This window comes from Chelonia mydas, chromosome 7 (genome assembly GCF_015237465.2).
Source record: "Chelonia mydas isolate rCheMyd1 chromosome 7, rCheMyd1.pri.v2, whole genome shotgun sequence".
NCBI lineage: Eukaryota > Metazoa > Chordata > Testudines > Cheloniidae > Chelonia > Chelonia mydas.
This window is the reverse complement of record NC_057853.1, coordinates 69641312-69656666: the sequence shown is the minus strand read 5'-3', so window position 1 is coordinate 69656666 and position 15355 is coordinate 69641312. Positions and strand designations below refer to the sequence as shown.

The 15355-nt window shown below is 38.0% G+C and overlaps 1 protein-coding gene across 2 annotated transcripts in view; it reads right to left on the bottom strand.

Moving 5' to 3' along the window:
* Positions 1 to 15355, bottom strand: part of NRG3 (neuregulin 3) — an 874025-nt gene that overhangs the window by 25444 nt on the left and 833226 nt on the right. For both annotated transcript variants that reach the window (XM_043551318.1, XM_007067242.3), the window contains exon 7: positions 4861 to 4988. In XM_043551318.1, coding sequence (XP_043407253.1) covers positions 4861 to 4988 — 128 coding nt within the window. The remainder of the gene's footprint in view (positions 1 to 4860; positions 4989 to 15355) is intronic.

The following is a 15355-nucleotide window of genomic DNA, read 5'->3' as shown; positions in this document are numbered from 1 at the left end:
CAATCAGAATGAAAATTATTTTTTTTGTTTTTTTGTTTTTTTTGCAAAAACTGCTTATCACTTTTGACCAGTTCAAAATAAAACTTTAACAATTGCTGTTTGGCAAGTAACTGGCTTTCCTACAATATAAAAACAATATTTCCTACACCACTAAAGGGATAGGGAATGTTTAATGGAAAAAAAGGTAAAGATTTAAAGTTGCAAAAATGAGAAGCCCACACAGTTGTAAGCCTGATATGTCTATTTTCAGAAGACAAGTTGCAAAAATTGTATATTTTCACATAATTTGCTGGATGGTGCTATGCACATTTATTTATTTTACATAGTTGATAGCTCAGTAGTATTGCTACAGGATGTATATACTATGCTGTGTACTGACAAAAACATACATATTCTGCTGTTTAAGACTGAAATGTACGTTTCTTGCCCTGTTGACAGCAGGAGCAAACATATACCCCAATGGCAGTTAGTTGCCAGACATTGTCTCCTGATATATCTTAAGAGCCAGCCAAATTTGTAGCCTTAGTACGTTTAGACAATCTGCTGCTAACATTTATTCTGATCAATGGGATGCACTTTAGATCAGTTTTCAGTATTTTAATAATTAAGGATCTGCTATATCTGCTAACATGAGCGTCTGTCAGAATAAATATTGTGTGATGATGTAATATCGTACAACCAGACCTTTGTCAGCCTGTTTATGAATGATGACACAGAGTGAATCAGCCTCTAGACTAGTCTATGCTATACACGGTTCCCCCAAAGAATAGACTTGGATAAATTTTCATCCAGGCATAGAGCAGATTAAGTAAATATAATATGAGCTGTGATCTGATTTCCCTTTGATTCACATTGAAAACATATTCCAGTCTGTTGGTAAACATGAAAATTTAAAACTCTTGGTTTTGCATTTGTATGTCTTGCTAGGTCTAATTCAGAGACAGACTGGGTTTTGTATATATTGAAATGGGCTTGCCACAAAAATCAAATAATAACAACACTCTTTATAATATTTGCCACTAAGAGAATATCAACAGCATCCTTGGGACCTGAACAAAATTGTGAATGTTATGAAAAGAACAGTGTGATTATAATGACATTTAGTATATCAAGGAGCCATGGTATAGAAAAATCAGATACATTACTATAACAAAAAGCTCATGTGTATTTAGCAGGGTTTTTTTCTTTCTTTTCTTTCTTTACAATATTTGTAGTGAGGTAAATTTTAAGCATCTGAACACTTTTTCCTCCTGTGTTTTTGCTAGAGCAGAGGTTCTCAATCAGGAGTATGTATAGCCCCGGTGGTACGCAGAGGTCTTCCAGGGGGTAGGTACATCAATTCATCTAACTATTTTCCTAGTTTTACCACAGGCTACATAAAAAGCACTAGCGAAGTCAGTACAAACTAAAATTGCATATGGACAATGACTTGTTTATACTGCTCTACATGCTATACACTGAAATGTAAGTACAATATTTATTTTCCAATTGATTTATTTTATAATTATATGGTAAAAATGAGAAAGTAAGCAAGTTTTCAGTAATAGTGTGCTGTGACACTTCTGTATTTTTACGTTTGATTTTGAAAGCAAGTAGTTTTCAAGTGCGGTGAAACTTGGGGGTACACAAGCCAAATCAGACTCCTGAAAGAGGTACAGTAGTCTGGAAAGGCTGAGGAGCCACTGTGCTAGAGGTAGTATCTGGGCACCAGAAGAATTTCAGGACTGTGTCTAATCCAAGCATGGGTGATGAAGTTTTCCCCTAGCATTTATTTCTTGAACTGTTATGTCTAACATCATGAGCCAGATTCTCAATCTGAGTGATGGAAAGGGAATGCAATCTGGCCATTTTTCCAGAACTGGCCATGCATTTTTCTCATCCTCTTGCAGTTCCTTTACAGCACCCAACCTATATCCAAGAGGTCCAGCTGTCTAGCCCTGGGACTCATATGCTATTTGAATATGATAACTAAGATTTGGCTCATGACCCATACACTACACACATGCACAACCCCCTAGAGGCTAAAGGTATCAGATAAGTGACGTTGCCATCCTAGTTTCGGCTGGTCAGATATATGAAATGTTTACTGAACCTACAAAGAAAGAGCTTACTTTTTCCAGAATTTTTTTCCAGCTCTAATAAGAATAAATAAATAAAAATGCCAGAACACAGGCAAGTTTAGACATTAAAATAGGGTACTATTTTGCCATCTTCATAGGAAAATATAATTACTTTACGGTGGATTTTTGACTTCCTAATTTGCATTTAGCAGTACTATACTCTTCAGTTAATACCAATTAAATCAATGAATTGAAATCAGTAGGATTCATTGCAGAGCAAGCTGCTGCTCAACAAGAGTAAGTGGATCAGACTCTAGACTCATGAGTTGCAAAGTGGTCATTTGTTCCATCTATATGATCTTGAGCTTCCATCTATATAGATCTTGCTCTAGATCTTGAGCAACAGTAGTTGTTGCTGAAGAGTGTGGAGAAGCCCATAGGCAGGCCCAGAGAAGCTGCTGTAAATTAGGCTGCTCTAATTTACTCTGGGGGGCATTTCAACACCAGAGCAGCCTAAAGTCCCGAGAGCACATAGTTGGGGTAAACCCACCTTTGGTCCATCTCCCCTTGGGCTGCACCTCCTGGAGTAAAATCTTGGCTTTCATCTACCAGCAGCTGGTATGTAAAGTTCATCATATGCTTAAGTGATCTGCTAACTTGAGTTCTACGTCACTGCTCAGTTTGGCCCAGGGACCTCAACTGCTTGACACAAGTAATATTTTAGGGCAAAATTTAGCACTAATAATTCAAATTACTTTCCTAAATTGGTCACATGTACAATATAGAAACAAAAGTTAATTATAACTAGTTTGAAATCTGTAACATAAGGCTTATAAAGAAAGGGCCCAAACTAAAAAAAAAAAAAAAAAAGACAGATGACTAATCAATCAGTGGTGCAGTACTTGTAAACCAGTGACACAGAGTAACTTATGAAGCAGTTGCATGATGCATAAACCAATGATAGGCTTATAAATCACTGACAGTTTGAAGTCTATTGCATGTTTTATACAACAAAGGCTTGATATATTAAATTGCAAATTATAAAATTACGAAAGAAATTATTTATAAATCAAGGCAAGCTCATCAATCAGTGCAAACGCATCTTTGACGCAAGTAATATTAATATAATTTATTGCTGGCACCCTATAAATAAGGCACTTGATCCTGTTTTTCTTTCAGCAAAGAAGGCAGCATTAGCAGTGCAGAATATTGGACTGGATACTCTATTGTCAAATTTATAGGAATTCTTCTACTCTAGAAGAGTTTAACTAAATGTGGCTTATATAGTGACTTCCTTGTAGAATAAAAATGAATGTGTTTGGAAGTTCTTATTAGATTTTTATTTTAAACAGCATTTGTATATTAGGGTAATCTTTGGGAGGTTTAAAAATATTTGGGGCTTTTATTATTTCATGATATGTTATGTAATTAAGATTCAGGAGACATTTCCCGATGAAACTTTATAACATGATTTTGTACATAGAGAGAGAGATCATAAATATGGACATTTCTTTCATTTGAAATAGTTTCCTTTTAAAGGGTTATAACATATCTTTTCCATTTAACTAAAATATTAAAAACTTTTAATGGAAAATGTTCTAGGCACCAAATTTAGTAGTCCATCTCTATTCAGCAAAGCACTTAGAGAATGTGCATAAACACTTTGTGAAACTGGGGCTCTAGTGAGTGAATTTTACATGAGAGTTGGCATTTTTTGCCAAGTTAAGAGGCTTAACTAAGGCAAATGTAATGGTACCCAATGGTACCTTATTGGCTGAACACTGTACTTTGATTGATTTTCTTAGCCTTCCAATCTATTAGAATATAAAAAGAAGAAACTGTGGCTGATCTAAGTGACTAGAATGAAATGTCCTTTTGGGATTCAAACAAATAATAGAACAGTTACAGTAAAGTAGGGCAAAGGAAAGTATAATAGTCTTAAGGAATAGACCTTATTCATTATCATTACGTTTTTCTCCCTAGACTTGCATGATGGACATCATTCTGACCTCATTTTTCTCTGCCATTGTTTTTGAGATCTTTAGTTGTTCCCCTTATCAAATCATCCATATTCTTTGTGCAAGAGGTTATCACCACAACTTAAGTGATGCTAAATAAAGCTGTTTACACAGGTATGAATTTGACCCCTAATATCTCAACCCATCATACACACTTGTCATATGAAAAACCAGAAATTAAAAAAAAATTGATCTAAAATGGCATCGCTTTCGATGTTAAAAATTGACTCCTCCCACACACCCCAACTCTTGGAAGCATTATGTATGCAAACTTTAAAAATGTTAGTCTTCAAAAGCACTGCTGGCTGTTACTACTCATGAATATACACCAAAACCAATCATTTTTCATTTAGAGTATTATTTGTTTAAAGAAACATTGAGAAAGGTTGAAAGTTTGCAACAGAGCCTGCCTAGGGGAGCATGAGTCATTAACTTCATGAACTAAGATAGGGCAGGAGAGGAAGAATCTTGTTTTTCAATGGTTTCTCAGAATACAATTGTTTAATTCACTAGTCTCTGTCTGCAGCTTTGATAGTGTCTCTTAATGGTTCCTCCAGGCTCTTTACAGAGGGTAGATATAGTCTGTGAGCATCTTTAATGCCTTTTTATTTCTAAAGCTAAGGAAACGCTTGATCATCTGCTTAATGATTGGATCAGGTCTCTGTTAGTACATACTGTCTTGAGTGTCTCCCCATCACAAAGAACAATAATCTTGTATATGTATCACTAAACCAGTGACATCTCTGCCTGCCAATTTTCTGGTCTGAGAGCCATTTCCTTACCTATGTTGCTTGATAGGCTGGCTTCCTCTGTCAGGAGACAAGGCTTCAGGGAAAGATTGAGTGCCTGAAAAACTAGACTCCATAACTTTTCCCACCACAGGCCCAGGATGCCTGTCTGTCTTTGAATACTGTGGTACAGAGAATAAAAAGCAATTAATACATTAAAAGCAGAATACATTATGCATGTTATCAATATCTGAGATGAAAAAGGAGGAGGATGGGCGGTTTTTTTAAAGTAAAAATGTCACTGGGAGAAAAAGAATGAATTAAATAACCCGTGCATATTGGAAAGCACAAATACAGTGCTCACTGTTAAAATATTGACATTTACCATTTGAAAGTATTTAGTGTTATTGCAGTATCATACAGGTACCTCTACCCTTAGTATTAGGGAATGCTATAATATTGAATCCTTAGTCACATGCCTGATTTTAGAACTGCCCCTGCAAGATGGTCTATCTCAGAAGATCCTTAGGACCTGGCAGGGCTGTGTCTCCTTTCATTAACAGATGGAACCAGCAAACCCAAAAGAAAAAAACACACTTGGATTGAAATAAGTAAGAAATGGTGGATCCAAACATCCTTTGGGGAAAGTCTACATCCCGATTTGCAATTTGTGACTCAGGCCTATCTGGGGTCTACATTTACAGTCTGAAAGCAATTGGCATTCCAGTGGTACTATGGGTATGGTGTTCTCTATTTGAGTACTGATCCTCATAGGAACCTCTAGAGTCTACACATTTGGAAATGGAAGTGAAACAAGAACAGACTTTCTTCTAATTACATACTTGGTCTTGCTTTGAATATACAGTGAGCGCTTCTCTGATCTGGCTCCAAGTGGAACCAGAAAGTGCAGAGATATGTAAATATTAACAAATGAATAACAGAACATTTAAAAACTCAAAATAAATTCCATTTCAGTATGATGTCGGGGATGGATGAATGTGCAGTCTGATTCTTATTTTATCAAACCAGTTTGCTCATCCATAATGTTCATTGGGTAATATCCCAGAGATATGAGAAATGGATCTGCCTTTTCATGTAGATTTTAAAAAGTAGTGCAGTTGGCAGCTTTCTTAGGCTACGTGACAATTATCCAAAGTTAGCCTGGTTGGCCCTATGTTTTCCAAATTTGGGTTGCTCTATATCACCAATATTTCCATTTCTTTTGCAATAAACAAAATATTGTGCAAGATAGGACATGATACAAGTTAACTCAAGGATGCCTAAATCACTTACGCTCCCTAGAAAGTCACAGCTGATATTATTAAACAACCATTATAGTAAAAAGGGTAACAGTGATTCAATATAAACTGTCCATGGTGAAGAACTGGTACAATTTCTGTCACAATGCATCTCTTTGTCATAGTTATTTTGTAGCCTAATAGAAAAGGCCCAACATTTAGTGCACATAAAAACTAAAATATCCCCTTTCTTAGGTTTAATCATACACACTACCATCCAGAAATGGATGACAGAAACCTGAGATCTAGTCAATTTAAAAAATGAGTTAAATATAGTTTTAGTTATTACATCCACCCTTGATTTACCTGGCCATTTTCTGTGGCTAAACAAACACATGTTCCCCCTTGGTTTTTCCTCTCCCTGCTTGCTGTGTGAAACATCCACACAAAACAACAGGTTTCAGAGTAGCAGACATGTTAGTCTGTATCCGCAAAAACAACAGGAGTACTTGTGGCACTTTAGAGACTAACAAATTTATTTGAGCATAAGCTTTCGTGGGCTACAGCCCGCTTCATCGGATGCATAGATTGGAACATAAAATAAGTCAATATATATATACATACTGAGAACATGAAAAGATGGAGTAAGAGGCTAATTAATTAAGATGAGCCATTATCAGCAAGAGAAAATTCTCCTGCTGATAATAGCTCATCTTAATTAATTAGCCTCTTACTCCACTTTTTCAATTCTCTGTGTGTATATATATATCTTCTTACTATATGTTCCATTCTATGCATTCCGATGAAGTGGGCTGTAGCCCACGAAAGCTTATTCTCAAAAAAATTTGTTAGTCTCTAAGGTGCCACAAGTACTCCTGTTCTTTCTACAAACAACAGGGTAAAATGACTAAGGCTGGGGGAGATATGACAATGAAACTAAATATATGCAAAGTGCTGTCAAATGCACAAAGTAAATACACTGGTAAAATAGAGTAAATGTATTATGTTCTTATCTCTTTCAGTCATAGGGAGCTTAGTTATCATTGGTAACAACATTTTCAGACAGAAGTATGATTTTTAAGGTGCCAGCTTTCCCAAAGGTTTCAAACTTTAATGGTTTCTCTGCCAGACACAGAAAGGAAACTGCCTTTGATTTTTGACCTGAATAAATCAATCTGATCTACAAAAAGAATGAAGTGTTAATTCGAGAAAGTTATTCCTGTCCCTTCTTGTATTTTACATGAGATTAAATTGAAGGTCCAAATGGCCTGTAAGATCATGAGTCTGAAGTGAACCATAAATGATAGTTAGGCTCAGTCCTGCCCTCTGGACTGGTGTGAAAAATTGCTGTGGATTGGGGCAGAAGACGGCACAATTCATCTGTTCTCCCCACACATGAAGAGAAGCACGATCCCTTCAAAGTGCCCTAGAAGGTTGGATAAAATACCAGCCCATTTAGCAAATTCCTCAACAGGCACTCTCTGCAGGTTAGTGGGGTTTTTTGTTGGTGTTCTTCAGCTGACATATTTATTTCTTCATTATTAAATTTACAGCTTGCCCATAATCATGATGCTGATTCACCCAGAAAATAATAAAAGACTCATGTGGCCTGATTCCACATTCCTTGAAGTCAAGAGCAAAACTCACAAGGACTCCAGTTGTGATGGGTCAGATAACAGTTTATAAGCACTTTTCACAAGCCTCTAAACGGTTTTGTGCAATTACAATGGTTGCCTTTGAAGCTAAGAATCAGGTTTACATTTTTTTTGTCTTGAGAATTTTAATATCATCTTGTCTGTAGGAATTTGTTTGTATTCATGTCCCTTGTCACATATTTATGTATATTTATACTCACTGCTGTATTTATTGCTCCTTAACATTGACCATACTTTCCATGTCCCTTCTCTTTCCATTTCCCAGATACCATTCCTATACACACTTATAACTTGATTTTCACAAGTGCTGAGCAACCACAGCTTCCTCTGGCTGCAATGAGTTGTGGATGCTCAATAAACCTGAACAATCAAGCTAGTCGCCCAGTTTGGTAGAGTTATTTGAGGCAGGCTCTTCGGGTAGATTTAAAACACAGCTGAAGATTTATTTATGCTATTTATGTTTAGGTTTTTACTGTCTCTTGGTTGACTATTTGTGCTTCTTGTTTGAGCAGTTTTCTGAAAAGTCCTTTGATACATGTGGCTAAATAAATTAATGAATAATGATAGAGTTTAAAAATAAACCTTTGTGCAAATTTTCAATTACTCACAGTTTCATGGCGAAAATAAACTGTTATAGGCAATTACCCATCCTTTCAGCTCCTCATGAGTAATATTCCACCCCTTTCCTAGATATGCTATTAAAATCTGAGGACGCAGCATGGTCTAATATGCAGAATACTGGCCTCGGAGTTGGGAAATCTTAATTCTATTCATGGCTCTGCCACCTCACTTGTGTGACTTTGAGCAAATCATTTAATCTCTCTGTGCCTGGATTTCACCAATTGTAAGATTAGGATATTGGTACCAGCCTTTGTAAAGTGCTTCGAGATCTTTGGATGACAAGTGCTATACAACTGCTGAGCATTATTATTATTATGGGGTTACACAAAAAGCAAGGAGCTGCTTTATGACTACACCATTCAAAGGACGGTGAAATGAGGGTCAGCTTCACCACTTGCAGAAACAGGGAGTACAATTTGCAACCATCTATTCCTGTGGGGCAACAATGCCAGAAAGGGAGGGCAGGGGGAAGCCAGCTACAAACCCACCTGAAACCAGTGGGTACGTGCTCAGCACAGCAGCTGCCCATGCTGTGATGGCTACAATACTATTTATACTTACTCTAGTTCTCATCAAGCTACTGTGAGGGTACATAAGCAGGGGAATCACACCCCTAGCTTGTAGTGCAGACATAGTCTTACAGTGTGAGTCAAAGAGCATCAGTTGACCTTATGATTTTACTTCTTTAACTAGATAGGTTGGTGCAAACTGCTTCCATGGGATGTTCCAAAGTCAGAAACCTAGTTTCTTCTCAGGAACCCCCTTGAATAGCCCCACATTTAGAACTACCCACTATAAGAGCAGGAATTTCTAACTCGCTTACAGTATCTCTCTCATTACTGCTGGTCTAGTGTGGTCAATATTTAATTGCCAGTATTCCCATGATAGTTCGTTTAAATCAGATGTGTCTATTTTGACAGCTCTGCCAAAACTACAGTGTATGTCCCAAACACTCAGGGGGTAAATAGAAGTGGAAAATTTGCTGTTGAACTTTCTGACGGTTCTGATCATCTCATAGGCCAAAACATATTTCGTTTCCCTTCCCCCAACAAATTAAAAAAGACATTTTTTAAAAGACATTTAAATGTCACTATCTTGCTGTGCAACAAATTACTCTGTATTTCTACAGAATAGTCCAATAAATAATTTATTACACACTCCAGCAAAAAGTGACAAGACTGAGAAAAGGCATTTTTATCCCTGATAGTGAGGAATTGAGAATGATAGGAAGGTTTGGAACCAGTGATCACAAGTACTTGAACCAAGCATGGTGAAGAATGTGACCACAAAATGCAGCAAAACAAGAGTACTGGACATCAGGAAAGAAGGTGATGAGGAATTAAGAGATCTACTGAGTAAGGTGCAGTAGCAGGAAGTTTTAAAATCCACAGGTGTTAAAAGAGGCCAGGAATTCCTAAAAGGCATTTTAATTAGGTTGACAACCCACAGTTTCTCTGATCAAGGTGAATGCAAGAATTTGGCCAGTTTGCTTCACAAAGGGCTACTCAAAATTATGAGAGTTAAAGGAAATCTCTGAGTATAAAAAGTCTTACAGGGTACGTAGACACAGACAACAAAAAGCTGTTTCTTCTGAGGATAAGAAAGGTGGAGCATTCTCTTTGCATGTCTCCACCTGTCTCTGTCACTTGCCTGGGCAAGGGTGGAATAGCAGGGGAGCATCTGTACTCCTTAAAATCTAGGGACCCCTAATGTGGCCACATAAAGTGCAGAGGACTCCCCAAAGTAGCTTAAGAACAGACACAATCTGGCCCTTTATGAGTGAATGTTAAGGGTTAGGGGAAGGGGGGAGAATAAGGTGATTTTACAACTATATCATGGGAAAAGTAGTAGTACTAGACAAGCAGTAGGATGGAATTTAAATCAATGGTGACTCAATAATAACGGCACTACTGATTTCTTTAAATATGCCTTTAACAAAAAAAAATCACAAAAGAAGTTTGAATGACTAGTAAGGAAGTAAAAATAACTATTGATAAATAACAAGTCAAATATTACAACACTTATAAAATATATATAGATACACAAACTGATCCAGGTTCAAGACACCCAGGAATTAGCTGACTGTATTGTTGGAGGTGATTTTTGAAAAGTGACAGACAAATGGGAACGAAACAGGAAATAATAAATGTAGTAACACTGTTCAAACAAGAAAATTAGAGTAATCCTGGCCATTACTATCATATAAATCCAGACTATATCCCTAACAAAATAATAAAAGCAGTGTTAAGAGGAGAAAGCTCAACAAACACCTGGGGGGGGGGTAATAGAATTGAAAGCCATAAGTAGCAGGAGTTTATAAATAATAATTCTTCCCTAACAAACAAGATTGCTGATTTGTTTGATAGAATTACAGAATTCGTCGATGATGTTTAGTCTATGGGGGAGGAAAGGGGCAGACTTGCATAAAGAAAAAATGCATGTAATCTACTGGTAAATGGAGCTCTCCAAGTGTATTGCAGCTGCAAACCCACACTTATTCTCCCTTCTCCAGAGACATTATTGGAACATTTTCATTAAGCATTAAGAAACTGAGAAGTATAGGGTGGGGTAACTTCTGGAACATATGGATCGCAGGGTGACTTGAGCCCCCCTCCCAACAGATTTAATACCAAATGTTCTGTAGCTCACATGCCTGGCACATGACTCCTACAATGTGGATCTGCCCAGGCAATACAACTCCACATATTGCTAGGTAGCCTTCCGTTCCTAGCTGTGGATATTCTCCTGAAGGGACACACAAAAATAAAGGATGTGAACAATCTGAATTCTAATGTTTCTACATTTCATACTATCAGCAATCCCTGTTGCTTTCTGAATATCGTGTTGCTTAACTTGAGCATCTATTTCACATCTCATTAAATGACTGTAAAAGCAACCCTTCCATATGAATGTTTAATGAATTCAGGGGAACATCCCACACCGCAATTTGAAACACAAATTCCAACTAGATAACATTTAGTTTAGGATGCAGCAAGAAACTGCATTACAAATGGAAAGTATTTTGAAAGCAAACATCCAGAGTTTTTAACCTTCTTTGTAATTTTCATAATCAAGCTGTTGTAAAGAAATCTTTAATTGGCACGGAGGTGGGCTGCCAGAAGGATTGAGATTTATTAATCCATATTTTCCTGCAACAGCTGCAAATATGATGAGTTAGGCTAGAGTGAAATGCAAGTTTGTAATCCATTTGAATGCTTGGTTCAAAATGAAATAGAGGGTCTACCTACAATAGTAGTTTTTTTTACATTAACATAGTACCTCTCATTAACAGAAACCCAAAGTGCCTTTCTAAGTATAAACAATACAACCCTGATTTACCAATCTCCAATTTTAAAAAGGGGGGGTTGGCACCCCTGCACTGTAATTGGTCAAGCTCCTTTAAAGCCAGCCTCTTTGCAAAGTCAGCTGAGTACCACTAATTGTGTTCTGGACACCCAGAGTGCAACCTCTTCCAAAGGGAAGAGCGAGGATAGGATGTCTGGAAGAATCTGTGCATTGGGTTCACTTTACCCACAAATGAAATGTACTAACCTCTAGATTAGCAAGCGGCAGATGTTTAACAGTGGCCTGAAATACCACAGCCATTTGACTTTATTAAACTCATAATCCTTGCACAAACAGTGTCTACCTTACCCATTTCACAACTATTACAGAGAACAGGAGGGAAAATAATTTGGGTATAAAATTTGGAGTCACCAGACCCAGTTTAGAGAAGGAGGAGTTAAGTCTGAGAGCATTTGCTGGGAGGGAAGAGAGGAAGAGCTTGTGAGGTAGGAAAGAGGGAGGTAGATTTTTGGGATCCACTCAAAGAGGTAGGCAAGGAGAAGACTTCAAAGATTTATAGAAGCACACTTTTGGGGGACATGTGAAAATCAAATATCTAAGCCTTTTGAGGTTGCCCCATTGTCAGTTAACAGGGTTCAGTAGTTGCTAAATATCCCCAATGAACACTTCTCAGGGATGCCATGTAAGCACTTCTAGTTTTTTGAAGGAGGGTGGATCTTCATCATCCATCTTTTGCCATGGCACAGGGTTTATCATACTCCCATTGAAGTCACTTTGACTTTTGCCTTTGACTTCAACGGGAGAAGGATCAGGGCAACAATATGCACTTAGGGGGCCAAATGCTCAGCCTAGCGCCCTGTCTAACCAGCTGGGCTGGGTCCTGGAGAGAAGTTTCTGGGCTGGGTGTGGAATCCTTCCCATCAGCAACAGATTGTGAGCTGCTGAGGCAAAGTTCCATGGAGATTACTACAGCTCAGTGACTGAAATACTGCTGAATATACTTCTGTTTCCTCACGGGAATGCCCTGCCTCCCCATCAATGTCCTGTTCCCAGTCCTTTCACACCAGAACCCCATTACAGCTTTTGAGGAGGAGGCAGGATTTGCCCCCTAAGGGTTGATATTTTGCACTTTCCCAGTTTTGGAACTAGTTTGAAAGTCTTTTTTTGTCGTCGTCGTTTTACTGTAATGGTTTATGAATATTTAATGAAGTGCCTTCCTGCACTAAGTCTTTCCAACAATAGAAACCATGATTACCCTGCAATGTTATGCTACATCCTTAACCGTGCAAGGTCATTCTATTTTTTTCTTCCTTAATGTCCTTGCTCCCAAAGGGAAAATGCATTAAAAGCAAGGCTAGAACATCTCCCTGCCAGCAGCAACAAGATCTGGAAAACTGTGTGTTAATTACCATAATTGGTATTCACCATTCTGAACAGCACTGTCTGGTAAGCAAACTTTGGCTGAAAACCATTGTTATTGTTTATTATTTCAAATCCCCCAAAACTGGAATCCACAAACTACCACTTCAGCCATCATGACCATTATAAGGGACATATTAAGCATTATTATGACGACAATAGAATAGGACATTAGTGAAGCTTATGGTGTGTTTATCAAATGCTCAAAAGACACTAAATAATTATTTACAAAGTTGTAGCAAAATATATTTGATTGAATTAAAAAGAAAGGGAAAGAGACAATATACATAGTAATATTCGAGACCTGGTGTATACAGCATATGTTCGAGCAAAGGATCACAAAAAACACTTTACAGACTTCACTTCACCTGCTAATGTGCTGGAAACACAGATGATAGCTATTCTGAATCAGCAACCTTCACTCTAGCTTTTGTTAGGGGGAATAAGAAATGGTTTCGTGTCAACCCGACCAAGACACAGCTTTTCATCTTTGCCATCGAGAAGCCAAGAGGAAATTAAACATCACCTGGGATGAAACCCTAGTGGCGACATTGGCCTGGACACTTTCCTTCAAAGTCCATGTAGAGAAGACGAAAGGGAAAGTTATCATCCGTAACAACAAAGTTACTCTGAAAGTTGGTTACCTCAAAGTGGGGAGCCAATCCAGCTACTTTGCCAGCCACTGCTATTGCCTTGTGCTACTCCATAGTACAGTATGCCTATCCAGTGTAGGAATGATCTGTCCATTCTAAGAAATTAGACCCTGTTTTAAATGACAGTTGTCATGGAATAATAGGGTGTCTAAAGCCAACACCAAAGGACAGCCTGTACTTACTGGCTGTCATTGAACCACCTGATATCAGGAGGAAGGTAGCAAGCCAAAGGGGAAGATCACAGCAGATGGAAGATCCAAGGCATCCATTATATTGTCACACAGGAATAATCAAATGACTTAAATTGTGAAAGAATTTTATAATCAATGTTGTGCCTTTGGATACGACAGCTGGCAAGGCACGATGAGGTTATGGAATGAAAGACTATGCATTGTAGGGTGCACTGAAATAGATCTGGAACCCCAAGAGGATCTTTCCAGAGAGGCCAGTACAGACTGGTCAACGAGGTGCTGCCTGAACTGCTTGCACAGGCAAACTAGCAGATCAAAGACTAATATGATCAAATGGGGTGCACTCTAATGACAGGAATATATGCAAGATGCAGACCATGGAGCACCTGCTCATTTGCCAACTCTTTGGGGAGACCTGTATGAAGACCTCAATGAAGCAATACAAAGAGCCATTGCTTGTGCACACTTCTGTGACAAGGACTCGAGAAGAAGAAGAAGGGGAAAAGTGAAGAGTAACTGAACCAGATGAAATTAAACCAGGAGGCATTTTGATAGGTACCATGAGTTGGAAGTAGGTCAGTTTACTGGAGCTACTCTGCACAAAAAAGGAGCCATACCTTTAATGCACATTGTGTGATCATCCAAAAGTCCTCCCTTCAGCAATGGAGGTTCTGTCTAGACTTGTATTCAATCTGCATTTGCTGCACTGGTTCTAAACAGTTTTATATTGTTTAAGGCTAACTTGATCTAAACAAAGTTGACCCTATCCCCTCTGCTTAGCCAAACTATATATGAAGTAAGTTAGCACGAACTGGTTAAAAATGAGCATCATATTCACAATTATGAGACAGGTGCTTAGCTGTTGAATTGTGCTCTGTATCACCCAGGCAACACAAAAGCAACTAGAGTGTAATGATGAATCTGGACCCATATTTTAGGACCTTATTCAAAGTCCATGGAGGTCACTGAAAAGATTTCCATTGACTTCACTGGGCTTTGGATCAGGCCTTTGAACCAGTTCAGCAAACAAGTTTGAGCCAAAGCATGGATGAGGCTACAGTATGAGTTTAGCAACCTGTGGGGAGGGTTGTTTTAATATTGCTTTAATATTGACTCAGAGGTACAAATGTTTTTCCCTATTTCCTGCTGCATCTCAGTTTGGGGGGGGGAATCTGGCTAGACTGAAACCCCTCAAATCTTGTAAGGTCTGACAAGCCCTCAGCTGGAACTGATGTGGAAGGTGAGAGGTTAAGAGGTAACCTTAATTTATTGAATACTGAATTGTGATCCATGATGAAAGCCTATTGTTTCTTTCATCTATCACAAAGAAAAAGAAACAAATCCACTACTGTGGTAAAATGAATCTTAACAGTATTTGAGAGAGAGACAGGATTCTCATTTATGGGTTTTACATTTCATTGTCTTGGTACATCTGTTCAGCAGAGTGTAAATTGCATTTTGTATGA